The 27,991-nt window shown below is 38.5% G+C and overlaps 3 protein-coding genes across 4 annotated transcripts; 2 read left to right on the top strand and 1 right to left on the bottom strand.

Annotated features, from left to right (window-relative positions):
- The first annotated feature begins 36 nt into the window (after positions 1–36).
- Positions 37–12,827, top strand: LOC135109228 (fatty acid hydroxylase domain-containing protein 2-like). Its single transcript, XM_064020447.1, has 7 exons — positions 37–164; positions 2,583–2,738; positions 3,775–3,878; positions 4,608–4,753; positions 5,432–5,613; positions 6,145–6,417; positions 7,667–12,827. The coding sequence occupies exons 2-7, from the start codon at positions 2,584–2,586 to the stop codon at positions 7,869–7,871; spliced, it is 1,065 nt and encodes a 354-aa protein (XP_063876517.1). The 5' UTR covers positions 37–164; position 2,583; the 3' UTR covers positions 7,872–12,827.
- Positions 9,981–24,319, bottom strand: LOC135109229 (target of rapamycin complex subunit lst8-like). Of its 2 annotated transcripts, XR_010272614.1 has the most exons (8): positions 24,185–24,319; positions 21,453–21,875; positions 20,244–20,458; positions 18,223–18,373; positions 17,517–17,719; positions 15,285–15,427; positions 14,388–14,596; positions 9,981–13,554 (listed from the first exon to the last, which is right to left on the bottom strand). XR_010272614.1 is itself a non-coding variant. In XM_064020448.1 (7 exons), exons 2-7 carry the CDS (start codon positions 21,570–21,572, stop codon positions 14,475–14,477), a joined length of 954 nt encoding a protein of 317 aa, XP_063876518.1. In that variant the 5' UTR covers positions 21,573–21,875; positions 24,185–24,319; the 3' UTR covers positions 9,981–14,474. The 2 variants fall into 2 exon arrangements, 1 of the variants encoding a protein (XP_063876518.1); XM_064020448.1 differs by having other exon boundaries at positions 9,981–14,596.
- On the top strand, positions 22,499–27,828 carry LOC135109232 (polyisoprenoid diphosphate/phosphate phosphohydrolase PLPP6-like). The gene is made up of 5 exons (XM_064020450.1): positions 22,499–22,658; positions 23,390–23,541; positions 23,869–23,968; positions 24,203–24,375; positions 25,283–27,828. The coding sequence occupies exons 2-5, from the start codon at positions 23,401–23,403 to the stop codon at positions 25,511–25,513; spliced, it is 645 nt and encodes a 214-aa protein (XP_063876520.1). The 5' UTR covers positions 22,499–22,658; positions 23,390–23,400; the 3' UTR covers positions 25,514–27,828.
- Positions 27,829–27,991: the final 163 nt, after the last annotated feature.

Below are 27,991 nucleotides of genomic sequence, written 5' to 3'. Positions count from 1 at the left end.
AGACAGCATTGAGGCGTGCCGTTGTAAAGACTAAATGTTATCTGCAGCTGGGTAGCGACAGCAACTTTTGGCAACTCGCAAACTCGGTTTCTCGGCCCAACACCTCAGTATACACCACGACAGGAAAGAGGGAGGTTGGCGCCCTCGTGCCGCATCTCCTCTAAGTAAGTTAATGCATGTCAGGCATTAGTCACACTTGTAGACAAACTAATACCACCTTTTAACATATACTAGACTGTGAAATTAATATCAGGATAGCTAGATATTCGATTTTTTTGCTAAACCATGTAACTACTTCATGTTAACAAAGGAGACTTAACAACCTTCAGTGCAAAGTGGTGGTTAAGTATACACATGCACGTGGACACACGCACATGAACCATTACCATCATATGTCTTGTCTGTGTGAATGCATGTGCTTCTGTCTGTCTGTCTGTCTGTCTGCCTATGTGTGTGTGTGTCCCCCCCTCTCCTCTCTCCCTTATATTGGCGTCGCAGTATCATTAAAAATCAATTTACGTCGCTGGTTCGTGGTGCGTGTGAGGGAGATGTCTGCCCCCCCCTCTGGTCTGCTTGTTTGGCTTGTCCATTTGTGGTGTGGGAGTGTGGCGTTATAAATATTTCATTGGTGTCTTTGTTCACCTTGCTTCTTCGTGACTGACTGCTCTCTCTCTCTCTCTCTCTCTCTCTCTCTCTCTCTCTCTCTCTCTCTCTCTCTCTCTTATCCTTTACCTCTTCCTCTCCTCCCATATCCTTCTCTCAAGACTATCCTTTTGCCTCCCTCCTCCTCCTCCCTCCCCCTCCCTCTTCTCCTCCTCCTCCTCCTCCTCCTCCTCCTCCCCCTCTTCCTCTCCCTCTCCCTCTCCCTCCTAACCTCTCCCATGTTCTCCCCCTCTCCTTCCCTCCAACCCTCTCCCTTTCTCCCCCTTTCCTCCTCCTTTCTTTACCACTCAGCTGCCTTTGAATCACCTCTTCCAGCCCTCCTCTCCCTCTCCCACCCCCTCTCATTCTCGCACTCCCTCATGAAGCAACAAAGGAGGTACAAAGGATACAGACTTTCGGCTAAATTGAGTTTAAGATGTTACTTGATTTCTTCTTTGATTTCTTTTGTTGTGAAGATTGATTTTGTGGTTTTTTGACATTATTATGATTTATTTATTTAATTTTATTTATTTATTTTTTTGTTGATTGAGTTTTTTTTTTTTTAAGGTAATGTTTAGTTTTGTTATTTGCTTAGCTTTGAACTTTATAATAGTGAGTGATGAAGTGAGGTATGACGAGATTCATTATATAAGTGATGATGACAGTGTGTCAAGGTTGAATAAGGAGAGAACATGACAAGAATTAATGCGTTCAGGTTTGATGAAGTTTAAATAGTAGATAAAAGTGAATTGCTTGTCGAATACAGGTAATTCTATATTATAAAATGACACTCTTTTACTCTTTAACAGCAGGTGATGGAAATAAACTGGTTCTCAAATAGTGGTAATTCCTAATACAACTGTCAAAATCACATACTCCTATTCTTCAACAAGCTTAGAGTGGTGACAAGTCCAGGTTTTGTAGGTGTGGGAAAGCACTGAGTCTATAGAGCTTCCAGGGAAAATAAGACCTTATGTTTGGTGGTGGGAGCATTATCTCTGCTGGAACCTGAGACTGTGCTGACTGTCATGTATCTGTTACCTGACCATGTTATAGAGAGGGACTTTTCAAATGAACTCCCCAAAAAAATAGAAAAAAAAAAAAGATTAATCACGAGGAGCCTTGGTGATTGGTTTGTCCTTATTTATTTATATATATATATATATATATATATATATATATATATATATATATATATATATATATATATATATATATATATATATATATATATATATATATGTGTGTGTGTGTGTGTGTGTGTGTGTGTGTGTGTGTGTGTGAGATCCAATTTCTTGGTGTTTTTATGATGCTCTTAAGTTGTGGGGATGCTGCACAGGTGGATTTCAATGTTCCATGACTGGCCTACCACTACTGCGTCATTGGTAACCATCATAACATTTACATTCACTGTATTGTCAAACCAGGACTATTTATAGCCATGAATAGATATACTTTGACAGTTTTGAGAGTATTCCGTCAAATTTAGCTGCATGGCTGAGTTTAACAATAATTATGTGTATTGTTAGGCAGCACAGATATGAGAAAACCTCAATAAAGGGGTAAGGTAAACTCATATAGCAACAAAACAAGGCAGTGTAATGCCCTTTCAAGTAAAAACACCAACAAAGGAAACATTCTATAAATAAACCAACCTTGCCCTTTTGCTCTGACCAAAGTCTGACACACACTCACCAGATAAACCTCCAGGAGTGGGTAGGGGCTGGTACAGTACATATACACTCTCATAACCTCCATCTCCTGCCATCCCTATAGGAGTGAGGGGCTTGAGGCTGGTAGAATACATATATTATGCACTTGCACAATTCTCCCTTCCTGCTGCCCCTAGTGGAGTGAGTGGCTGTGGGCTGGTGGAATATACATACACAATAGCTACACATGCATTCACTTTATCCCCCTTTCCTGCCACTTCTCTACAGAATGGCTGACTCAGAGACCTACCAGGGTGACCAGGGCATGGTGCAGCGGCCTGCCTCCCCTGCACCAGCTGATTTGTGGTCCACCCTCAAGAAGGCACTCTTCATCATTGGCTCCAGCACCATTGTCTTTGTGGCCCTGCGTAACAGCTTGACCTAGTGAGTGGGGGTGTGGAGGGCAAGGGAAGGTGATGAGAGGCTATTAACATTTTCTGTCAGTGTGGTAGTAAGAAGAAGGAGAAGCTGAGGATATGTATGGGGGCAAGCAGAGGTGATGAGAGAAAGTTAGTTTGTTCTGTAGAGGATTGTAAGTGGTAAAGGTTGTGGAGTAATGTTAGATGCTGAGGATATTAGTGGAGGCCAAGCAAAAGTGGCAAGGTTGCAAAAGGTAAAAAGGAGGAGGATATGGATATGAAAGGAGAGTTGTAGGATGATGGAGTGGAAGGACTCAATAGTTGTATGACTGAATCAAGAGGAAAGTTTATTGGGCTTCATGTGCATTTTTGTGGATAAACAAAAGAGATGAGTATTGTAGAAAAGGAGATGACGTAGGATATTGTAACCAGTAGTGAGGGAATACCGGAACAGGACCATTTCCTTGAAGCCCCCAGATGTTTGGATAGATAAGTAGATAGATATTTGGACTGTTCAGGTATTGGATAAATAGATGCGTTATTCATGAGTTTTTTTTTAGGAATCTGTATTTGTAGTTCACCTTTTCCATGTTTTGTCTTCAGCTCCAGTATATATATACAAGGCATACTCAGTATTGATAAGCTTTTAACCACTTGAGTCCATGTGAGTAACTAGATTTACAAATGCTACAAGATTGACAAATTAGTGATGTGATAGCTGTGGATAAATGAAACTCTTAAACAGACTTGTGAATACTGAGATTGCCTTATAGATGTGGAGTGGAGATCAGGACTAATGACTTCTGTGTATGTGTATTAGTGTGACATGAAAAAAGAACAAGATAGGAGGATCACTGACCTTAAGTAGATTCTACATTGGTGTAGAAGTTAGGCAGGCCCTGTACTAATACTGGAAATCAGGTCATGTATTTTCTGTTTATTCTTTTCCATACATGTTTTTGTGTGGCTCAGGAAAAGAACAAGAGTGGAGGATTACGTAAGTAGACATTGAGAAGTGAGGCAGGCACTGTACTAATACTTCCTTTGTGTGTGGCCACCAGTCACCTGCAGCACTTCTGGGGTGCATCAGGTGATTTCTGGCAGCACCAATGGGACAAGATCCTCCACACCTATGGAGACAACCCCTTCACCTTCATGGTCTATGGTGAGTGAAGGGGAGTGAAGGATAGGTAGCATTGGAAGTTGTCATATGTGGTTTGTTGATTGTAATGCTATGGTAGGTGAGGACAAATGGGGATGGTTGTGTTGAGGAATGAGTTAGAAGAAAGAGTGTGGAGGAATGGAATTGGCTTGTAAAGTATTGTAGTTCTCTGAATGGTGAAAATTACGGTTTGTAGTTGCTGTAGAACAATTCTGATATCTTGATTAAAACTGTGACTGGTGAAAACTTTCTCCACACACACACTTTAAATGAATGCTCATTGATATATTTGTGTAGATGTTTTGTTTCAGCTGTGCTCTCTAAGGCAATAATTACCTTAGACTCATTATGCTTTTAGTGTTTGTTTATTTATTTATTGTGTTATTTTTTAATTGAGTTGTCATCACTTCAGTCATTTCTTTCCCACTTAAACTTTCAAATAATTTTCTTTTGTACAATTCACATTCACACGCCTGGCACCCTCAAACCCTATCCTGCACATAATACATAATAATTAAAGTACCCAATTTATAGCTTCATCTTGCTTTTTCAGACATGCCATCTCTCTCTCTCTCTCTCTCTCTCTCTCTCTCTCTCTCTCTCTCTCTCTCTCTCTCTCTCTCTCTCTCTCTCTCTCTCTCTCTCTCCTTCCCCACCCATTACCACACCCCACCCATTACCACACCTCACCCTGCACCATCTCACACCCTAACCACCGTGTGACCCTGGCAGGCACCACCATTGTGTCCTATGTCGTGTACTGGACAGTGGGTCTCCTGTACACCTTTGTGGACATGACGGGCTACCCGGCTATCCTCAAGCGCTACAAGATACAGCCTGGTACAAATGAGCCTGTAGAAACCTGGAAGCTGATCAAGGTATGGCAAGGGTAGGATGCTGGGAGGGATGAAAGAAAGGATAATTTGGCTGATGACCACTGTGTTGAATCTATTGTGCAGTAAACTATTAGAAGTACTTGAGGATACCAAAATTTTTCAGTTTTATTTTGATAGATATCATTGAGAGCACTCTGTTATGCCTGTTTGTTTCAATATATTTCACTTTGCATGTTCCACAAACACTCCTTACACATCTCAAACTTGTATGTGAGTTCCCTTGCATTGCCTTGTAGGCATGTCTGAGACTCTGCAACACCACATTTTACTGTGAACAAACTGTGTGTTACTTGCACAATACCTGTCATGCAACTGAATTGGAGAGGAAAGAGAGGAAGTACATATTCACACAGGCTAAGTCATAGACAAGTAGGTTGCCACGGTGAGAGGAGATGAAGCAAGTTGGCTTAAAATATAATTGCAGGCTGTTCACTTTCCTTGCCTGGGAACTTGCTGGGCAACTTGCCTCTTAAGTGACTTGGCCAATTTTCATTGTTAAGCACATGTTTACATATAGCTAGTAACTTGAAGCAAATAACTTGCACCCTTGACTTGCCTCTCTACTTATCCCATGCAAGTGAACCTTTTATTTTTTTCTTCTACCAGTGCATCTCTGTTTTAATTGTGTCCTGTGAACACCTATTAATCTTCTCTCCACAGTGCATCTTGTGGGTGAATTTCAATCAGATCTTCGTGGGCGTCCCCTTCAGCATGGCGTGTTTCTACCTGCTGCGGCTTCGGGGCTGGGACGAGTCACGGCAACTGCCCACCTTCCACTGGGTCATCATTGAGCTCATCATTTGCATCCTGATGGAGGAGATTGGCTTCTATTACTCCCACAGGTAACACTTCTCTTTAGTCTGTTTTTTTTTTTTTATTGATTTCTTTTATTGTTTTTTAGTGTATTCTATTCCCTCATTCTCTCTCTCTCTCTCTCTCTCTGTATGATATATGGTAACAAAAATCTTGAATAGGGAAGGATGTCTAGCTGTAACTTTATGTGTGGTATGGTTGCTTGAAATAGTAATGCTAATAAACAGTCACATTAGCAAATATTTATCCATCTAACTATATTGTATGCCTTTCTTTCATATCTTCTCCATTATACTGTTGATAATCCTGACTAGCTTAATAATCACTTAACCATCAACTTTCTGATGACGGTGATGTTTGTTAGTGCTGTGTCATTAGGGAGCTTTAAAGGAAGATGAAAAAAATTCATGGATCAGACTGATTGGTGGAACTATTAATGGATGAGGATGATAGGTGGAAATTGGTAGGTGTTTCATCCAGAGACTGCTATGTGTAGACCTGATGGCTTCTTGCAGTCTATTTTCTTTATTTTCTTACGCTCTGGTACTTCTTCCCCACAGACTGTTCCACCACCGAATGCTGTACAAACACTTCCACAAGATGCACCATGAGTGGCAGAGTCCCATCTCCATCACAGCCATCTACGCCCACCCTCTGGAGCATGCCCTGTCCAACATGATGCCTGTCTTCCTGGGGCCACTGCTCATGGGCTCCCATGTGGCTACCATCTGGCTGTGGGTGTCCCTGGCCCTCCTCAGCACACTCAACGCCCACAGTGGTTATCATCTGCCCTTCTTCCCATCCCCTGAGGCTCATGATTTCCACCACCTCAAGTGAGATTGTTGATTGTTTGTTGGTTGATCTTGCTCTGCTCCCTTCTGTTCTGTTCTGCTCTCTCTCTCTCTCTCTCTCTCTCTCTCTCTCTCTCTCTCTCTCTCTCTCTCTCTCTCTCTCTCTCTCTCTCTACTTGTCTTTACTATGATGTGTGTGTGCAACTTGTTTCCTTTCCTAGTTCTGTTCTGTCACCTCTTTTTGTATAGGTAATGATTTTTCTTATTCATACTTGAATTTAGTATCTTTTTTTTTTTTCCATTTAGTGTTGAAAATTTTGTGCCAAATGCTCACTAAAGTGTTACTTAAAAACAGAAGCCTTACAAAGATAAACATAAGTAGCAGCAAACCCTTAGAAGTGAAGATACCGTATATGTACTAACTCAGGTGAAACGATTGTATTTACCAAAGTTGATAGGGCCATACATATAATACATCTTACTTATTTTGTCCTCTGCTTTATGGTTCATTGATTGGTTTCTAAATCCTTTGTAATCTGGTGTTCACCGAGTTACAAACTGTTTAATTGTCATAGGTTGTAATCAGATATTTCTTTATTTACAAGTGAATTTATCTTTTTATGTCTGACATCTGTTCCCCTTTGTGCCTTTCTCATTTCTGTTTCTCAGTAATTTTACAGAATCATCTACCTCTACTACCACATTCACTTGTTTCTTCCTCTAGATAGAATTAGGGGTATCTTATCAGGTTCTTTCAACACAACCTCTCACTTCACTTCCAGGTTCAGCTAATGCTAAGAAGTCCAAGCAGACTCTGTCACCATCACATTCACCAGAATCTTCCTTTAGTTGGAATTACGGATATCTCTTTTCTTACTACATCTCCCTCCCTCCAGGTTCAGTCAGTACTATGGAATCCTGAGTCTCTTCTACTACTACTACCACTATCACATTCACTAGTTGCTTCCTCTAGATAGAATCAAATATTTTTACTCATTGCTTTCTTACAATACTTCACTTTTCACCTTCTGCCCTTCCACCAGCTTCAACCAGTACTATAGTTATTCTCACATTCACCTGTTGTTTCCTTTAGTTGAAATTAGGGATATCTTTTTATTTTTTTTTAAAGTTTGTAGTGGTGTGATTCAATCCATACCATAGAGCAAACCTTTGTGGCATTTATACATTCTTCCACCACCACTCCATGTTTGCATTTAGAAGCTGTAAGGAGGATGTGTAAGGTGCTTGATTTTTTATCCTTCACAATCCCACACTTCACCTCTCTCTTCAGATTCAACCAGTGTTATGGAGTCTTGGGTGTTCTGGATCTCCTTCACGGCACTGATGACAAGTTCCGAGCCTCCAAGTGCTTCTCCAGGCACCTCTTGATGCTGTCGCTGGTGCCACCACGTGAGGCCTACCCTGATGTCCTGCCCAAGGGGAAAGTGATCCGAGGCAAGCAATGTTATGATCAGCCCTCTGAAGACTCGCAGTAGAGAGAGAAGTGTCTTGTGGGGTATTTAGGGAGAAGGTAGAGGTGATGGAGATGGTGGTGGTGGTAGAAGAGGAGAGGAAAGCAGTGGTTGAGAATAAGAAAAGGTGGGACGGAAGAATTGCAAGGTAAGTGAAAGCATTGAAAGATACTTTGAAGATGAGATTTGTATAATTTAAGGAAGGGAATTATTTAATTATCAGGGATAGAATTAAGCCATGAAATGTTTATGAGGAAATAATGCAATTAGCTTGTAGTTATGAAATATACTCAGAAATGTGATTTTTATATTAAGATATTGGAAAGGTTGTTAGTGACCAGATTAAATCAAGAAAATAATTGGCAGGTTAAGCTATAAGGGTTGCAGATATTTTACACAAGATATTGTTGCCTAAGAATGTGAGGTCTCATGCAAATAGATTTATAGTTATCATTTTGTTATAGAACAAAAATCAGGTTGGGTGCAAAAGGTTTGCAGTGTCTTTTATGAGGATAGCTGTCTGAATATGTTGTTTTCTTGTGATTGAAGCCTTAGAGTGATCCGATTACAAGGGATATGATCAAGTAAGGAAGAGATGTGCTATGAGTGTTTATGTGAAGATGGTTGCAGTATGTATGAAAGATTTGAGGGATTTTTGTTAAAAATTGAGGTTTTCGAATGAGTTGGTTATTAGTACGAGTAAGAGGACTGTTGTATTTTTTGCTCTATAAGGTTTTATCATTAAGAATACCTTCAAAGCTCGCTCTCTGCTCTGTAAGATTGATTTTTTGGTTTATGGAAAAGGTTAATACATATAACATCTTCACCCACTTTACTGTAAGGTGAAGTTCTACCTGTGTGAAAATTTGATAACGATGCCAAGCAAGTTTTCAGATTAATTAGCAGCAACTTCTCTCTTACCATGAAGTTATGTATCCATGTGTTTTACAAGGAAAAAAAATGCAGTTGCAATAAGATCATTGTTACTGTTTTTATAAGGGTTATGGGAATGCCTTTAGGAATCCATCAGCTGCCATTCGGCACGTTTGTGTTGGCATTGTGGTTCAGTCCACACTGCTTAGAGCAAACCTTGTGGCATTTATACATTCTTCCACCACCACTCCATGTTTGCATTTAGAAGCTGTAAGGAGAAACTGTACAATGATAATTGGTTTTATCCTTCAGTTTCAATTCAAAATTGACAAGTAAGGAAATGACAACTTGGTGTGAGGTCAACATTTGGTTAAGTACACCAGTATTTTGTGCTTGCAGTGATTGGCTTCCATTATGCACTGCTACAAAAGTTCTAGTCCATTTTATTTTGCCAGAGTTGGCTACTGCCAAGGCAAATGCTCTCATCAGTCATACAGGGACATCAGCACAAGTAACTTGTTGCTCTGGGCTTTACTTTGCTTATATATCAAAGTTACTTCCTGCAGATAGGAAGTACAGGGTGTCCCTTCAAAAAAATGTTTTTCATTTATTCACTGTTTATGTTGTGGTTAACAAAATTTCTTTCTTTTCAGGTTGTGTTCAAAACATAATTTTTTTCCTGAGAGAATAATCAGCCTAGCTCAACTATGACATTCCTGGTAGAGCAATGAACGAAAATTGGAAAATTGCATCCAGAGACAAAATCATTAGTAGAGACTCGGCGAGAATGTCAAAAGCACTTTGGTCTTAGAGATCTCCATCCATACCACCAATCAAGAAAATTGTTAAGTTTGAAAGTCATGGAACTCACCAGAACTTCCATCGTGGAAATTCTCCTTAAGTTTGTACTGAAGATCAATTTTCATTCTTTGCTCAACTGAGTGTCATAGTTGAGCTAGGCTGTAAAACTCTCAGGAAAAAACGGTTTTGAACACAACCTGAAAAGAAAGACATTTAGTTAACACAGTGCAAGTAGTGAATAAATGAAAATTCTTTTTTGAGAGACCTTGTAATTTAGTCTTTCAAACAAGGCCACAAGGAAATACTGTGGCGTGTACTGGCAGGTACATTTTATACTTTTATTCAGTTCATGTGAATTTCTATTATTCATTTAAGTGAAGTCTTATTCCCAGCTGTTTTTACATTTCAGTGTATTATGCAACAGTATATCATGTATTGTAATCTTATTTTATGTATGTATTTCATTCAGGTGGATTTTTTTTTTTTGTTAAGTTAAGGCCCATCCACACAGCAGGCAAATGCATGGCGGGCAGACACTGTTACCAATTTTGTGTGCGGATGGCAGTCACGAGTGTAGATGACGTCATAGACGAGAAAACCACGGGCAAACCATCGAAGTGCCCGTGCCTGTGTCTGTTGTTGAGACACTGAATAGGCTCGAGACTAAGAATCACGTTGCCAGATACACGATGTTACAAGTCAACACATGCCCTCCATCGGTATCTGTATCAGTTGTCAACTAGATGGAGTGAACTCATTGTCTATCCAGCATGGAGAAGTGGACAAGGGAAGCAACCCAGCATTTAATAGATTTATACAGAGTTCAATGTATTTTCATTGAAGTGACTGTGGGAAAAATAACTAACATAACTGATATTATTATTCATGAGTATAGTTTGTGATTGTTGATGTCCTAGTAACTACTACTACTGTTGCAGAGTGTAAACCCTGATGTCATTATCTCTGCAATATAATATGATGGGTTAATAGTTTTAATCACTACACACATTACCTGCAAATACTCATCCTTCAGTTCGTCATATATAGCTTGACAGGTGTCTGGTACTATTTGTGAGAAACTCTGCTTTGAAATTCGTGTAGAATATTGGAGTGATGAGTAGCTGGCTCCAGTGCTGAGAAATAAGAGGGTTGCCTCCAGTCGAGCTAATGCAGATATGAAATCCCTCATATTGGTGTCTTGTTTCTCAATCCGATGTTGTGCTTTTGCTAGAAGTCTGTAAAAAGTATCTGGGTCCATTCTCATATAGTGGTGAAAGTCCCTGTGATGATCACTTTGTAATTCACATAAAAGGGTCACGTGACTTCCCAATGTTGCTCTATTTTCCAACCATTTCTTACACCATTGTTTCTTCTCTCTCCTGTCCTTTTTCTTCTTGCACATAGCAATAATTATTGTACACAAAGCTATGCGTTCAGCTTCAACTGTCCAGCTACGATTTTTACGTCCCATGTTGTTGTACCGAACACCCCGCTGGCTGACGTTGCCTGGTACAGCTCTGACTGCCCTCTGCCCGCCGTCTGACCCAAGTCATACGTTCGCCTGCCTGTACCTGCTGGCTGCCTTAATTGGACAGTTTGATCTGGTAACAGTGTTTCAATGCGAGAGAATTACGGACAAATCAGAGTGCCCGCCATACAGTTGCCTGTCGTGTGGACGGGCCTTTAGTATTGGTTTTACATAAAAAAATGCCCTGCAAGGTGCCTGCAGTTCCCCTTTTCTCCTTAACTGTCATGTAGTGCTGCTGTGATGTTAACACAATGCTTCCCATAATCTGTTTTCCCCAAATGTTGGAGAATGTCTTCCAAACCTTGACCCCATTACAGTTAACAGGCCAAATGTTTAATGTGTTTGGAATTCAATGTTAAATGGTTTTTCAGACTAGTGGGGTTCATATATGGAGACTTCTGATGGATGGAAAGAAAACAGTTTAGGGTATTGGGTTGTGCTCCACAAATCTTTCGTAACTGAAGATATGCTGGTTATTCATGAAGCTGTATTGTACATTTCTCTGCACTGCCTTGCATTGCACTGCAGACCTAATATATTTGTAACTCACCGGCTGTCATACCCAATGCTCATAGGCAGCGTAAGTAAGAGTCTCTTGGCAGGATTTATTGACCAGAACTGAGCAGTCTGAGCCAAAGTTAATCACTCAGTCAGTCAGTCAACTGATGTACTACTGCCATGTGATCATAAGTTTGTTAATGGTTGTAATTTTACTGTAATCTCACACCTGCAGTCATTTATTGGGATGAAAATGGATTTCAATTGTCTTCAGTAATATTTGTGTGGGTGTAATTAACATACAGTATTTCTTAGATAGACTTGACTTCTGCAATTATGCTGCCTTTCAAGTATTTATTTTATATAAGATAGAATGTCATAATTGCAAAAGCCATGAGAGAAAATCACTAAGTTCTGGAAGTACAGCAGTAGTGAATGAATGCTCTCTTTTGTAATTTAGTTCAGGTCTGGGTTTGATTTTGCAGGTGCTTCTTCAGGGGATCAGTAAGTTCAGTGCTGGTGTGCTGTGTGTCAGGCTGTGCACTCCTCACCAGACTTCCAGTTAGTGAGCATTGTTGTCTGCATGTCCTGGTTCACACAGCTTGCTGCCACCATAATTTACTGTGTTCCCCTGATGAAGTAACTGTACAAACTTGCTGGAATACACCCACCTTTTTATACTCATTTCCTTTCACCTCCTCAAAACACTGACATTACAGCAGACTAAGAAACTAAATTACACAGTACATTTACACACTGCAATTGAAACAACACACATTTCCTTTCTTGGTCATCCTTGTATAGAGAAAGGACAAAGGCAACTGAAATCCACTTTGACTTTGGTGACTTTGGTAGTTGTTTTGGCCTGGTCAGTAAGGTGTGAGACATATGTTGTGTCCTGCCTGAGATTTGATTCCCATGGAATACCTCATGCTAGTTTTCCCATCTTTAAATTGATTTTCCTGCATTTCATTGAAACAATGAGAAATATATCTGCAGATGGGATAACTTGGCAGTGGGGATCAGAGCTCTAGCAGGACAAACAAATCCAAATCAAACATCTTACAGATCAAGCTAAGATGATCACCAAGGCCAGAATGGATTTCAGTCACCCTACATTTGCAGCATCAGTGCCGCTGCAGGCACTCACCACCTGAGACTGCAGACAGTTTATCCCATCCATCATCACTGTGTACATAACTTGTTTATGTATCTAGCACTGGTAGTTGCACTTCATTATTATAAAACTATATTACAAATTAATAAAATATTTACACTTATCCCTAGCTGTATTCAGTGCCTCCATTACTGCATGAACACCACCACCATACACTGATGCTTGGAAATGTAAGTACAAGGGAGGGTAGGTGAGGGGGGGAGAGAGAGGGAAGGGGGTTGAGGAAGGAGGGAGGCACATGGGAGGGGTTAAGGAAGAAAGAAAGAAAAGAGAGAGAGAGAGAGAAAGAAAGAAAGAAAGAAAGAAAGAAAGAAAGAGAGAGAGAGAGAGAGAGAGAGAGAGAGAGAGAGAGAGAGAGAGAGAGAGAAACTTTACTGCCATACACCCTAGTTACAAAGCCAACTTAACAACTGTACAGGACCTATCACAGAAGACTGCTGGGTGTGAGGCAAACTTCAACAGCAAGCAGTGCCCTCACTCTGGACATGGTATAGGAATCAAGTAAAGCTGCACAGAACAATATCTGGCCTGCAACTCCTGAGACAAGTGGATAATCAATATGGTAAAAGGATGCACACAATTAACACTGCCTGCTCCAACAGCCAAGGGGTAAACTAGGTTCAAAAGACTCTCCCTCCCTCAAAGGTTACTCTCTCTGATATTAGTAAACTATAATGGCACCATACTGAGAATGGTGGTGCACTTTACTCTGTTGTATGTCACCTTGCCTAGTAAATTTCATTTACTCTATACCTGCTTCTCAAGTTTTCCTCACACCCATCATCTTTCACAATATCATGATCAATCCTGCTTCCTGATGGTCTTGTCACCTGGAGGGAATACGTGAATGAAATAACAATGGTTTCAATGATAGTAGTGCACGAAACCAGAGTGTGCAAAGATGAGGTGAAAGAAGACATGTAAATGTAAACTCTCATGGCCATCCCTTGTAGGAGTTCCAAGGAGCAGGAATCAGCAGACTTGACTAGAAAAGAATTGTGACAACACCATCCACTGTGGAAGGCTGCTGTCTATTCTGATAACTGTTCCTTGGAAGCCCTTCAAAGAGGTAGTCATGGTATGAAAATCTCCATATGCTCCTGTCCCTGTACCCTATATTTCCTCACTCCAGTCTCATTCTAATACAATGTCCTGCAATTTGATAAGTTGTAAGTTTCTCTCTACATCAGTCTCAAATCTTTCAAGTATCTTTTTACTTCAGGAAAATGGATCATAATGTGGTATCTCCCAACTATCAAGCACACAAAAATATGAATTCACAGCTTATGAACAATGGGAACTCCTGCTTCTTGATCACCAAGTTTGAGGGGAACAAGTATTATCTTTCAAGCAACACACCAAGAGGAAGCATTTATCATTTGAGCATCATGCTGGTGAAGTTCAGTGTCCAATATTCTCTCACCACTGCATTCCTAATACTGACCTCAATTAAACATGTAGAAAAACAAAAAGTTGCAGATTACATTCCTAACAACTCTCCCCTGGTGTGCATTGATGATTCACATCCACTTCATCACTTCTATCTTCATTTAGTTACAATTCAATGTCTCTTGTATTCATCATGGATTACCAACATGACTTTCCCTTTATCCATCAAGTCTCTTATCATCCCTTCCCTGTTAAGAATGATTTGTTAAAGTACCTCTCCATCTAGTTGTTATCATCTCTTTGATTGAAGGCCACTTCCACAACTTCCTCTCCTTCTCTGATCATCATTTTTTGCAGGGTCTCAGGAGGGGTACAAGACATCCTTGAAGGCTATTGCAGAGATGGCCTTCTGATGGCCGCTGTATTCCCTCTTCACCTCACCGCTCTCCACGGACCACAGCCTGGCAACATTGTCTGAGGAACCTGTGAGGGAGAGGGATGCTGTATTCCAAGGATGCCTTATTTTTTTCTTCAATAAATTGTTGGATTGTTTTCCTTTCCTTTTATTTTTGTTTGTTGTCTGTCTGTTCCTTTATCTTTGATTGGAGAAATTTGTGTATCAAATTAATATAATAAATGTATAAATAAATAAAATATTTTATGGGCTTTATCATTCCAGTCCCTAGAGCTCTGAAGATGTAGAATATTAAACACTCCAACATGGAAATCACTAGACAGTTAAGCATTAATTCAACCTTAGACTTTCCCAGTTACACAATATGACACAAGGCTTCAATCAAGAGGCACAAGCTTGAAATATAATTCAGCAAAAAATTATGAAAAATCTTTATTATCTCTTAGTTTAAATTTCTAATGGGGCTTTTACAAGTTCCTTCTTAAGCAAACCTATGCACACATAGGATCATATTCTGAAACACTTCTGCATCACACCTCCACTACTTTCAATAGGCTCCAGTTGAAGTGACACAGATTTTTAAAAGTGTTTATAGTTCAAGTGATAGATTAATGAGATTTCTAAATTACTAACAAGAGAAATACTCATGATAATGCAGCTAATCATCTCTGTGGCCTTTGGAAAAAGACATGGTGAGAGTGCAAAAACATTTCAGAATACTGGTGATAACCTCACACCACAACCCACAGCACTCACCTGTAATGATGTGCTGTGAGTCAGCTGAAAAAGCCACATCCCACACCCACCGCTGGTTGCTTTCATTCAACTCTGTCATCTGGGAGAAGTCAGCGGTCTTCCAAATTCGGGCAGTGTGGTCTGCTGAGGTGGTCACCATCATGCTGCCACAGGAAGGGTCTAGATGATCATCTGTCTTAAATGTGCCACAGAAAAGAAAAACTCTTCCCTAGTGCAATGATGTATCTCATTGCTACAGAATGTTCATCTCCAATTTCAATAAGTTTCTGGTGAACCCTATCCCTACAGTAGCAAATGAGTCACTGCTGTGGAGAAGCATAGATAATACAAAAATGAAACTGAAAGTGAGAACCACAGGCAGTTCTATTTTTTTTTCTGTGTAGGAGGGGAACTGGAAAGAAAAAAAAAAAAAAAAAAAAAGCCCCACTGAGATGCCAGTACCTGAATAAGGTCCAAAGCAGTAGTCAAAATTTGAAGGATAAGTGTCTTGAAAACCTCCTCCTGAAGGAGTTCAAGTCATAGGAAGGTGGAAATACAGAAGCAGGCAGGGAGTTCCAGAGCTTACCAGAGAAAGGGATGAAAGATTGAGAATACTGGTCAACTATTGCATTAGACAGGTGGACAGAATAGGAGGTGAGAAAAAGAAGAAAGTCTTGTGCAGCAAGGCCAGGGAGGAAGGAAGGCATGCAGTTAGCATGAAAATAGTGGTAGAAGATAGCAAGAGATGCAACCTTGCAGTGATGAGAAAGAGGCTGAAGACAGTCAGTTAGAAGAGAGGAGTTGATAAGATAAAAAGCTTTTGATTCCACCCTGTCTTGAAGAACAGTATGAGTGGAACCACCCCCCTAGACATGTGAAGTATACTCCATACATGGATGGATAAGGCCCCTGTACAGAGTTAGCAGCTGGAAGGGTGAGAAAAACTGGCGGAGACGTCTCAGAACGCCTAACTTCATAGAAGCTGTTTTAGCTAGAGATGAGATGTGAAGTTTCCAGTTTAGTTTATAAGTATAAGAATGATCAGAAAGGAAACTTGAGATGAAGTTACAGAGAGAAGGATAGAAGCCATAGGAGGGTAGTTTGAAAATAAAAGCTTTGTGCCACACTCTATCAAAAGCTTTTGATATGTCTAAGGCAACAGCAAAAGTTTCATCAAAATCTCTACAAGAGGATGACCAAGACTCAGTAAGTAGATCACCAGTAGAGTGTCCTCAATGGAATCCATACTGGCAATCAGATAGAAGGTTGTGAAGTGATAAATGCTTACGAATCTTCCTGTTGAGGATAGATTCAAAACCTTTAGATAGGCAGGAAATTAAAGCAATAGGATGGTAGTTTGAGGGATTGGAGTGGTCTCCCTTTATAGGAACAGGTTGAATGTAGGCAAACTTCCAGCAGGAAGGAAAGGTAGATGTTGATAGACAGAAGCCTGGCCTGGGGCTGGATGTGGGCAAGATGGACGGTATCACGTAAAGTAAGAGGAGCTTATAAGTTGTAATGCAGTCTTGAAATCAATTATTTCATGATAAGGTAGGAGGAGGAACAATGATAGGATATTTAGGTTTATTATTTTGATACATGTAGATGTTTATGTTTTGTATTGAAAGAGATTGTGTTGTGTTCTGTGTGTAGTTTTCTTACTGAATTTTAATTGAATCAATGTGATGCTGATATTATGATTATGTTTCTTCTAACTGAATATGATTGGTGTAAAATGCAGCAGCACAACTTCATGTGTGCTTCTTTGTGAGGTGAACCTAAATTGCATAAATTGCCATTAGTCAGACATTATGCATGTTTTCCTGTACAAAGAATAAAGGACTACAAATGACTGAAATTATGGTGTGTGTATTTTGTGTATGAAGATTACTGTAATTCTTAAATGTTGATTAAAGACAAAAATTTTTGCAATTATTATCACTGGAAAAGAAAAGTAAGATTGTGTAATGGTTGTTATTTTGCTGGCGATGTATCAGATGTGTTTTATGTATTAATATTATTCATTAAGTAAATTAAGAAATATACTTAAGTATTTATATCCTGTAGCTAGAAAAAAAAAAAATGAATACAGAAAGCAAGAACAAATCATGTATGCTAAGCAACAAAAACACATAAAACTTGGCCAAAGAAACTCACATATAAATACACAGCACAGAGGAACTGCACCTTTAACTCAGAAATGGAATCCCACAAAACACTGACATGAACACAAAGAAAGAACAAGTAACGTACGTTGAGTCTGGGCTGAACCTGACTTTGAGAGCATATTTGTTGTGTGCGTGGATGGAGCGGGCAGGTGTGAGGGTGGTGGGGCTCTCTCCTGTGCCGCCTGAGAGCCGCCACACGTACGCCTTGCCTAGGTTGTTGACGGCTGCCATGTAGGTGCCCTCAGGGTCTATGGCGATGCTCTGAATATTGGCATCTGCTTCTGGGATCTGCAAGGTTGAGAGAGAGAGAGAGAGAGAGAGAGAGAGAGAGAGAGAGAGAGAGAGAGAGAGAGAGAGAGAGAGAGAGAGAGAGAGAGAGAGAGAGAGAGAGAGAGAGAGAGAGAGAGAGAGAGAGAGAGAGAGAGAGAGAGTAGAATTTATATAGGTATTATGGATCCAAAATCCCCTCTTATGAGGTACCTCCCCTTCTTAAGAGGTACCCCCTTCTTAAGAAGTAATGTTATAGTGTAAGAAATCTTATGGGAATAATTTTTGTAGGAAAAGATCAAGAGTGTTGGGTGAATGTTGGGAGGAGGATAAAAATAAGGAAGAGGATGAAAAGTATCTTCAGACAAGGACTTTTCATAATCAACTGAAAGAGAATGAAAATGAAGATGAGAAGTAAAGTTGATAGAGAATTAAGTGGAGAAGACTGATGAGGGGGAAGATGAAGATATAGATGAGGGGGATAATGACAAAGAGAAAGGGAGAGGATTGTACACAGAACTCACCAACTGTTCATAGTGTTCAGTCTTAATGTCCCAGATGTGGATAACACCTGATTGGTCCCCAACAAAGAGCTCAGCCTGGTTGGGGTGTAGGCAGGCACAGGTGACAGGTGAGTTCACTTGGAAGATCCTTGACACATGCAAGTTGTATGATCTGACAGGGAAAAGACAATCTCAATTTTTTTATCTGATTACAGGGATATATTCCTTACTTAAAGAAGTACCACTGAACATATGTAATATATTCTTTTGAGTTTTTAGGAGGATTATCTGATTATAGGGATGTATTCCTTACTTGAAGAAGTACCACTGAACATAAGTAATATATTCTTTTGAGTTTTTAGGATGAGAGTGGAGGCTACTGGGCTTTTTCCTCGATAAACAAAAGGCAATCACTGATTATTTCTGCTTGTGACCTGTTGTCTGCTGGTGAGTGAGACAGAGGAGGAGGAAAGTAAGCAGACAGAGAAAAGAAGAGGAGTTGGGCGCCAGTGTTCAGCACGAAAAGTTCCTCTATTTGTTTGCATTCATGGCAGCTGTGTGTTGCCAGAGGTACACAGGATTGTACTCTACATTTCCCCATGTTAATTAAATTATCTTACAAACATGGATGGTCCAACTCATTGTCAGCACTGTGATAAGGGACAGGAGGTCTCTTCAAAGGGCACTATATTACCTGGAAAACTATTTAAACAGAAATTACTGTGTACAGTTTGGAAACACTTTCTCTGAACATGGTACCCTTAGAAGAGGTGTTCCCCAAGGCAGTGTCCTGGGACCTGTGTTGTTTTGTATTTACACCACTGAACTTTCATTTCTATTGAGGGAACATGGAGTGGCCTTTAATCTTTTTGCTGATGATACTCAGTTTTATTTGTCTATCAGTAATGTGCTGGACAATGAAACTCTGTTGACTAGAATTATAGTAGATTTCAAGAAATGGATAGTAAACAACTGAAATCAAATGAAAATAAAACAGAATGTTTGATTATCAGTAAGAAGGGAGTCTTGAGAAGGTTAAATTGTTTGCATGGTTTTAATATTAATGGAAATATTGTTAATATATCAGAGAAGGTAAAGGACTTAGGTGTGATTATTGATAAACATATGAATTTCAATGAACAAATGAATGGTATTGTAAAGGTGGCACGACTTAATTTATGAAATATTGCCTTCATAAAGAAATATTTAGATGTACATTCTGTTAAGATGCTCATACATAACTATGTCATTAATAGATTAGATTATTGTAATTCTCTGTATTATAGCTTGTCTAAGTATCAGCTGAAGAAAATGCAAATTATTATGAACAAGGCAGCTAGATTAACAATGAACTTGCCAGCTTATGAGAGGATCACACCAGTTCTCATTGAACTACACTGGTTTCCAGTTAAGGCTAGAATCATATACAAAATTTATTATGACATATGTGGCAATGAAGACTGGGAAGCCTGAATACTTGAGGAAACTATTACAACTATTTGAATTACAGACAGATATTGTATTAAGACATGCTTCTCATAGCAACAGACTCTTAGAACCAAGGTGTAACACAGACATTGGTTGTAGAGCTTTTAAAAACTGTGCCGCAAGACTATATAATAAAATAAAAATATAATAAGATAAAAAATGGGGACCAGACTTGAAAGATCTTAGCAATGAAGAAAGGCTTGACAAACTGAAACTCTCAACGAGACAAAAATTAGGTGACATGATCATGATGTAAAAATGTGTAAAATGAAAAGTAAAGATTGATATCACAGATTTTGTGGTGCCACAATAATCAACACCAAGAGGACACAATAAAAAAATTGTACAAAAAAGAATGAAAAAAGGTGTGAGGAAATATAGTTTTCTTGACAGACCCATCAGCCAATGGAATGCATTTACAGATAAAGTTGTGTGTGTAAGGCGCATTCAAAGCTTTAAGGATAAATATGACAAATTAATTCTAAAAGACAGGACATTACAAACTTGACTCAATCCTGTACAAATACAATTAGGTAAGAACACACAAACAATACCTCAAGTCCCATATCTTGGCTGTGCAGTCCTCACCCCCAGTAAACATCCACTTCCCATCCTCCTGGAAGCCAAGAGCTGTCACATTCTTGCTGATGCCTTCGAAGTTGATGACAGGATCCTCACTCAAGGACTTGAGGTCGTACATGCGGATGTGTTGGTATCCTGCTGCTGCAAGCTGCTGACGGTTTGGAGTGATCTCCATGGCATTGACTTGCTGTGTTAGTAATTAAGGAAAAATGAAGAATACAGAAAACAAAAATGCGTAGATTTATACCACTGGGTAGGTCTGTTATCATCAATTTCATCTGTGTCTATCTACTGACAAGAAAATTTTGATGTGCTGACCCATCAAACGTAACTGATTGGTAAATTCCTGAGAAAGCCAATGCCCAAATGGACTTCATATTCTGGAAGGACTATACAGTAGTAAGATAATGTGAATTGATTACAAAATATTCAACAGCTAATGCACTTAATCGGTTCAGCTGTTGGAATATGTATTGTAATCACATTTAAAAAATCATTACATGGCAGTCAGAAGAATATTAGTACACTGTAGCCAAGATTTCATGACAGCAACTGGAAGATTTTAATAAAGCAGTTAGGAGACTGTTACAAGGCAGTTTAAGGGCTGTTGTGAGGCAGTTAGGGGACAGTTACAAGGCAGCTAGGAGATTGTTATGAGGCAGTTAGGAGTTATTTAACCTCTCAGTAACTCAATGAACCAACTAGTCTAAACAAAGTACCTCACATTTATGAGTCATTCATCTGAAAGTATCATATCAAATCAGTCATTCCATCTATCAGTACCTAATCTAAACATAATCACCTAAAATTTACCAGTACCTTAATTACATTAGCAGTATCAACTGAGGGATAAGTTACCTTGGTTTAAGTTAAGTTTAGATTAATTAAGTTCAATGATTTTGCTGCTAAGCCCTTCACTATCTAATCAGTAAAAAAAAAAAAAATATATATATATATATATATATATATATATATATATATATATATATATATATATATATATATATATATATATTTTTTTTTTTTTTATCCAAGAAATAAATCGTGATTGTCTAGAAATTAGTAGGCTAGGGCTATTTCCATAAAAAAAAAAACAATAAAAAAATAAATAAACAATAAATAAGCAATCAGCATCTTACACCAGTCAACTTGTAACTCTCGGTCAAGCCACAAAAGGATACCGATTCCGGGTGCTTGAGAGTCCTCTGGCAGATGCCACTATGGGCTTGCCACAGCTTGATGGTGTGGTCATAGCTCGCCGTGGCAAGGATCACCTGGTTCCCCACGTCGTTCCCGGACATGGTGCAGGAGGAACCGCAGGATAAGATAAAATATGAAAATTACAGGTCTTTCTAGCCTGATCTTGTCTTAATTGGTCAGGAATCTCGACGTAGCGTTTTCTTCATCCTCTTGACCTAGTGTCCATTCTTCTCCTAGGTGACAGTTTAAACAGGTGTAACAGTCCCTCCAAGTGCAAGGAACACAAGTAACAAGTGACGAGAGCGGCGCGGTCATCTGGCAAGTGGAGGGATGACTTTTCAACGGCCCCCTATCTCCATATTTCGGTATTACATTTACTTATTTCCTTAAAACCACTAGGAAGCCTGGAATTCAAAGTGAAATATTATAAATATTGCAAATACCACAAATGGAAGACAAGTATTCAAGATAATGGAAGTTACTAGAAATGGATACCCTAACATTTCTCTGGCTGAAATACAGCAGGATTTACCCTCAGCACCTCCCATACTTACACCTTAGTCTGTTTTAAGTTTTCATTAATCACAAAAGATGATGAACATTACATCAACACAAAGATAATCCCGTTATTAAAACATCCAAGTCTACTCAGTTTAGATTTCATTAATTTTTTTTTTTTTATCGCTAGCCCCTGCATCTGCTTACATATTTATCTATTTTACGAGCTTTCACTAGTCCCAAAAGATATTATTAACTCTTTCATCGCGATATACAAGTCACACTATATGTGATCTTTACTAGCATCTACAAGACAAAGGGATTAGAAGGATAGACTGCGTTGTCTAACCAGTGTAATGTTTGGAAATGGCTACACAAAGAAAAAGGAATGTTTCAGACTGGTGTGTGATTAAAGAAACTATATTACAAATAGCAGTGAAAGGGTTAAGCCCTTGCGAACGGGTAACTTATTTCGCATGAAGATAACCCAACTAATTTTAAACATCCAACAGTCCTCTCAGCTCGGATATAATCATCGGTCATTTTCATCTATAGCAATACCGTTCACACACTCGGCATAACTTAAGAGTCACTATAACTCGGCACTCGCTACTCGACCTTCGCTCTTCCTATCAGCTGACAGCGGGAGCTCATCTGCTTGTCATTATCCCCACCGGTTCATATACAAGGTTAGAACGTTTGATTCAGCGAGGCAGTGTGTAAATCAAGTAAATGTGTATACAAAGAAGGCCTATGCATGGTTACTGGGCGTTTTTATTGTGTTATTGTGTGGGAATTGAAAGAAGGGTCTAAACTTGTGACTGATTCTTGCTCTCTCTCAGGGAAGATTAGATTATTAAGGATAGAGATAAGTGGTGAGGTAATGCATTTCATGGTTTATCTCAGATTGTGTGATGTGGAGTAGATTAAGTTGCATGTGTGGGTTTTATATTAGGTACTTATGGCTTGGTAATGGGCTGTAAAGATTTGCACGGTGTGTGTGTGTGTAACAGACAGGGAGAGAGAGACTATATAGCATGCCCACAATTACATTCACCTCTTAGAACATTTATGTTCAAAACTGTTACTATACATGAGAGAGAGAGAGAGAGAGAGAGAGAGAGAGAGAGAGAGAGAGAATCACATATTGGAAAATGCCATCACTATCACAGCATCCTGTTTCCCTTATCTAGATCTCGAAGTCTGTTGGAGGTATAGCAGTGTTGTTACCTTCACATCACTTGCAAAACCTATACAAGATATACACAATTTATGTCATGGAGTCAATTAGGAATGATTATCTGAAGGATGCAGCTTGCCAAAATAAGACATATATGAAGGTGTGGTGCTTAGGCATGGTTGAAAATTACAAACTTGAATACAGCAAAAAAAAATACATTTTTTTTTTTCCTCCTTTCAGAGACACCAGCCATGGGTGAGAAGAGGGAGGTACCAAAGCCCCTGAAGAAGCTGCTGGACTGGGATATTGTCATGACAGAGAAGTTTGTCAAGTATGTGGACATGAAATACGGGCCACTGAGCAGACACAAGACAACACTGAAGGGGCTGGAGGTATGTTTTTTTTTTATTTATCCTAAAACTTAGGTTATACATGCTCACTTTCTTTCATATCAGCAAATAACTGATAACTGCATCTTTTAATAACAAAATTGTAGTGAACTTGCAAGATCATGAAGCTCAGAAAAAAAAATAAGTAAATGAATTATTTAAATAATATAAAAATAAGATAAATAAATAATTAATTAAAATAAAAAAAATATATATATAAGTAAATAAAAGGCAAATATATAAATAAAAGTGAGAAATCATAGAAAGTGAGGATAGCAGATGTAAAATAGAAAATTATTATAGTTTTAATTTATATCATGTCTCTTGCAGTACTCTTGTCATGGAATCCCATGGTTGATTGGAACAGCCACTTTCATCTTCCTCCTTCAGGATGCCTCTATTCGACAGTTACTAGTCAATCTATTTATTGGTAGGTGCATGACATCAATTACTGTACCATTTAGATACCACATGCATATATGTCATAGCTGCAATATTGATGATATGGCAAACATTAATTTTTTTACTATATGCATATCATCTGAACATTTGAAGATTTACTTAGAGCTAGTATACAATACAATATAGGGTTTTATTTTTTGTTTTTATATTGCTGGCTAATTAGCTCATTAACAGTTATACATGCCCTTCCTCTCTCTGGCAGCGCTGATCGTGGACATTGTGGTGGTGTCGGTGGTGAAGGCAATCACACGAAGGAGGCGGCCAGTTGCCAACAAGGACAGTGAAATGTTTGCCACAGTGTCGGTGGACAAATTCTCCTTTCCATCGGGTCACTGCACTCGGGCTGTCATGCTCAGCGTTCTCTTCCCTCTACAGGTTAGTCAGTATGCAGTCAGTCCATGGTGCTGATTCACTCATAAAACTGTACAATAAATAAAGATTTTTAATTGTTAATAGAATGTTTACATGTACATCTCTTGGTGCTTCTTCACTAAAACAATTGTATAATAGATCAAGATTTTTCACTACTTTGATAGATCAGATCATAAGGTACAAAATTAAATCTTTGTATTGCATTGCTTTCCTGTGTCCTCTATAAAACTGATCTTAAGACAATAAGAAAATCAGAGGAACAGGGAAATTCTTAATATTTTTGGCTATCTAACTAACCAAATGTGATAAGTTTAGAACATCTGTTTAATTTATTAGTGATTTCTTAACTAGGTCATGCAGTCAACATTATTCTCATTCTTCATATTTAAAATGATAGTCTTTTCTTCTTTTCCTCCAAGCCATATGTCACATAAATCACATGAGCCTCTTTCTCGTAATATCTAGCAGTAATTCTCTTTCCACATCATTCAAAGTATTATTCAGTTATGTTGCATCATTCTTTTCTTCTTTTCCTCCAAGGTAGACATCAGATGAATCACATAAGCCTAATTTTCATAATATGTAGCAGTAATTCTCTTTCCACACCATTTGAAGTACTTTTCTATTATATTGCATCAGTCTTTTGTTCTTTTTCTCTAAGGCAGACATTAAGCCTTTTCCTCATAATTTGTAGCTGTAGTCCTCTTTCTACAACATTTGAAGTACTATGTTACATCTGCCTCTTGTCCTCCAAACCAGACCACATTAGTTTCTTCCAATGCACAGGAGTAACTGATCTTTTCTTCCAATACAAAGCTGTAGCTCCTTTTTTCTTCCAATACAATAGACAGCAGTAATTCTGTTTTTCTTCCAATGCACAGCTGTCATTCTTTTTTTCTTACCACACCAGTATGACCTCTTCTTCCCGCTGACAGTGGCGTTGGTAGTGTGGGGCAGTGCAGTGTGTGTGTCCCGTGTCCTGCTCCACCGCCACCACATCCTTGATGTTGTGGGTGGGATAGGTATTGGCTTTGTCCAAGCTGTTCTGATCTCCTGCATGTGGCTCTCGGAGGAGTCTGCTGCTGCTGTGGTTAATTCCTTCCTGGATGAGACTCAGGTTGGCGCCAGCTATGATGTGTGATGGAAAAAAAAAGAGAGGGAGGGAAAGAAGAATGGGTGTGAAAGCTGAAAAAGTGTTCCTATGAGATTTAATTCAGAGATGTTAATGAGTGTGTGTGTGTGTGTGTGTGTGTGTGTGTGTGTTTAATATTACAGTGTGATGTGTGTACTTTTTTGCATATTTAACAATCTTTCAAAATTTTGCACCACACACACACATGCATGCATTCAATACTGTACTTGTTTTGACAGTATATATAGAAGGGAAAATTGTGCTGCCTTATTGTATTGGTTGTTTCCAGATTAGGTTGATCTATAAATGACAAAAGAATCTTCCAGGTGACCATAAATGTCAGTGTGTAGAATTGCTGCATCACCAAAATGCTAGATTATTGTTTCTCTACGTTGCCATAGTATAAAAACAGACATTAAATGTTGCTTTTAGCTTCAAGCACTTAAGGATTTTTTTTCAACTTATATCTAAATTAACTTTTAAATTAATTTATGTAAATGAAAAATAACAAAGGTTGTGAGGAATAAATTGTTAGGAGAACACTTTAAAAGATAATTTTATCTCCATAAGTTTAGAATACTAATACAGGTTAGGCATCCTCATTCCCAAACTCGTTAGTCAAAATTCAGATTTCATCAAGTACTGACATTACAACTTATATTTTTGTGCCAGTATAACACAGAAACAACACAATTATATTAAATTGAATCACTTGATAGTATTATCAGTGTGTTTTGAACTGGATTTTATTGAACATAATTCCATTGTAAGTAAAAGAATATGTGTTTACTCAAAAGTTCAGAAAAAAACGTGGAATCGAGAACACTCCCAACCCTGAGTATTCTGAGCAAAGGATTCTTGGCCTGTATTACCATTACTAATGCAAAGGTTAAAGTTTTTAATGGTACTAAAATTAAAATATTTAAAGGTGCTGTGTATTGATAAAGAAAATGCCAGAAAATCAACTTGCAAAACACTACTGAAAGTTGTGCTAAATTTCACTTTACATAAATGACAGTAATGTCTTTTAAATATAAGTAAGATATCCTAAACTACAAAAAGAAAATGATGGAAGGGTGTTGATACTGAAGGGCTGTGTGTACTTACAATGAAGTTGTGTGATAATTAAAAGCTCTGCTAATGCTTACTGGCTTTGTTATAATTTCCAAATTGCAATAAAGTTACAGAAACTACTAAACAGAAAATACAGGAAGGGAAACATGTTAGTACCAGTTAGAAATGATGCTACAAATTTCAGAACAATTTGTCAAATAGGAAGTGAAATAGCTGACTGTAGTGAACCAAATGAAAATGAGGAAATATCTTAGTGTGTAGTGAGGGATAAAATCTAGAGTATAATTTCTGGCTGGGGGAACATTATAGTGTCTGGTGAATGAAATCTGTGTTATTACTTCTGGCTGGGACTGTACATCATTATGAATCTAGGCAAGAAATTTTTTTTCTAAATGCACTTGAAAATACAGGGACCAAAAGCAATAAGAACTTTTTGTATTCATAATAAACTTTCTTATGTGGCCTTAGATATTTGGACATTAAGTTGTGATATGCTGCATGGACTTATATTTATATCATAATCAAAGTTTCTCTTGGATGAAAGGCTTATGAAGTTTGATGGATATGAACTATGTATTCTGATGTCTACCTATGTTTACCAATTGTTTCTTTACATTTATTTATTTATTTTATTATTATTTATATGCCAGGTAGGGGGTTATTATTTTATACTGTGAAAATGTAGGAATAATGCCTGAGTAGTTAAAGCCAATCAAAGTCCAACTAGGATTTGGTGATCATCTTAGTCTGACCAGTAATGTGTCAGAATGTGCTGCCATGAATGACCTATCAGGGGGTTTGTTCCCTTGCTATTCCCTCTCATGGCCAGCTTTTAAACTGATTTCTTTGTGTTTCCATGGAAATTAAGAAAATACTTAATATTGGGTGCAAGTTCACTTAGTTTTGAGCTACAGAAATGGAGTTATAGCCTTTTATTGTAGTCCTGTTTCAGTTTTACGTTCAACCAGTTCAACTTTGAATGGTGATGGTTTATATGTGAATATTTATCACACATTACAGTATTATTTATTTTCTTCATATTTTATTTTAGTTGGGGGATGAACATTTTAGTTGATATTGTTAGTGGAAAACATAGTTTCTGTCTTTGTGACCCTAATTAAATTATTTGCTTTTGGTACTTAAGCTACCTCCTAGTCTCTAATTTTTATTTACAAAGCAAGACTGGTGTGAAGATTTTTGCTAACATTACCTCAGTGAATTTGTGAGAACAATAAATGTTGGTTTTGCTATCCTGTTTCTTATTTTTACATTTGTACAACACTGGCAATATTAATTTATGAAGAATCAGTTTACAAATTTTAAGGTTAAATAATAAAGGAACGATCAGACAAATGCACGAGAGAGAGAGAGAGAGAGAGAGAATTTTAAGGTAGGCCATAGGGAATCACATGA

Source organism: Scylla paramamosain, chromosome 18 (genome assembly GCF_035594125.1).
Source record: "Scylla paramamosain isolate STU-SP2022 chromosome 18, ASM3559412v1, whole genome shotgun sequence".
NCBI lineage: Eukaryota > Metazoa > Arthropoda > Malacostraca > Decapoda > Portunidae > Scylla > Scylla paramamosain.
Note: the sequence above shows the minus strand (reverse complement) of the source record. Positions and strands in the feature narration are given on the sequence as shown.

What these genes read in the sequence shown, in the direction of transcription:
- LOC135109228 (XM_064020447.1), top strand. Translation starts at nt 2,584, where the DNA reads ATGGCTGACTCAGAGACCTACCAGGGTGACCAGGGCATGGTGCAGCGG. An exon ending in CTTCACCTTCATGGTCTATG is followed by an intron (nt 3,879 to 4,607) that starts GTGAGTGAAGGG and finishes TGACCCTGGCAG; the next exon opens with GCACCACCATTGTGTCCTAT. An exon ending in CATGATTTCCACCACCTCAA is followed by an intron (nt 6,418 to 7,666) that starts GTGAGATTGTTG and finishes CTCTCTCTTCAG; the next exon opens with ATTCAACCAGTGTTATGGAG.
- LOC135109229 (XM_064020448.1), bottom strand. Translation starts at nt 21,572, where the DNA reads ATGTCCGGGAACGACGTGGGGAACCAGGTGATCCTTGCCACGGCGAGC. An exon ending in GCCAAGATATGGGACTTGAG is followed by an intron (nt 18,374 to 20,243) that starts GTATTGTTTGTG and finishes TTTCCCTGTCAG; the next exon opens with ATCATACAACTTGCATGTGT. An exon ending in AGGTTCAGCCCAGACTCAAC is followed by an intron (nt 15,428 to 17,516) that starts GTACGTTACTTG and finishes TTCCTGTGGCAG; the next exon opens with CATGATGGTGACCACCTCAG.
- LOC135109232 (XM_064020450.1), top strand. Translation starts at nt 23,401, where the DNA reads ATGGGTGAGAAGAGGGAGGTACCAAAGCCCCTGAAGAAGCTGCTGGAC. An exon ending in ACTAGTCAATCTATTTATTG is followed by an intron (nt 23,969 to 24,202) that starts GTAGGTGCATGA and finishes TCTCTCTGGCAG; the next exon opens with CGCTGATCGTGGACATTGTG. An exon ending in GCGTTCTCTTCCCTCTACAG is followed by an intron (nt 24,376 to 25,282) that starts GTTAGTCAGTAT and finishes TTACCACACCAG; the next exon opens with TATGACCTCTTCTTCCCGCT.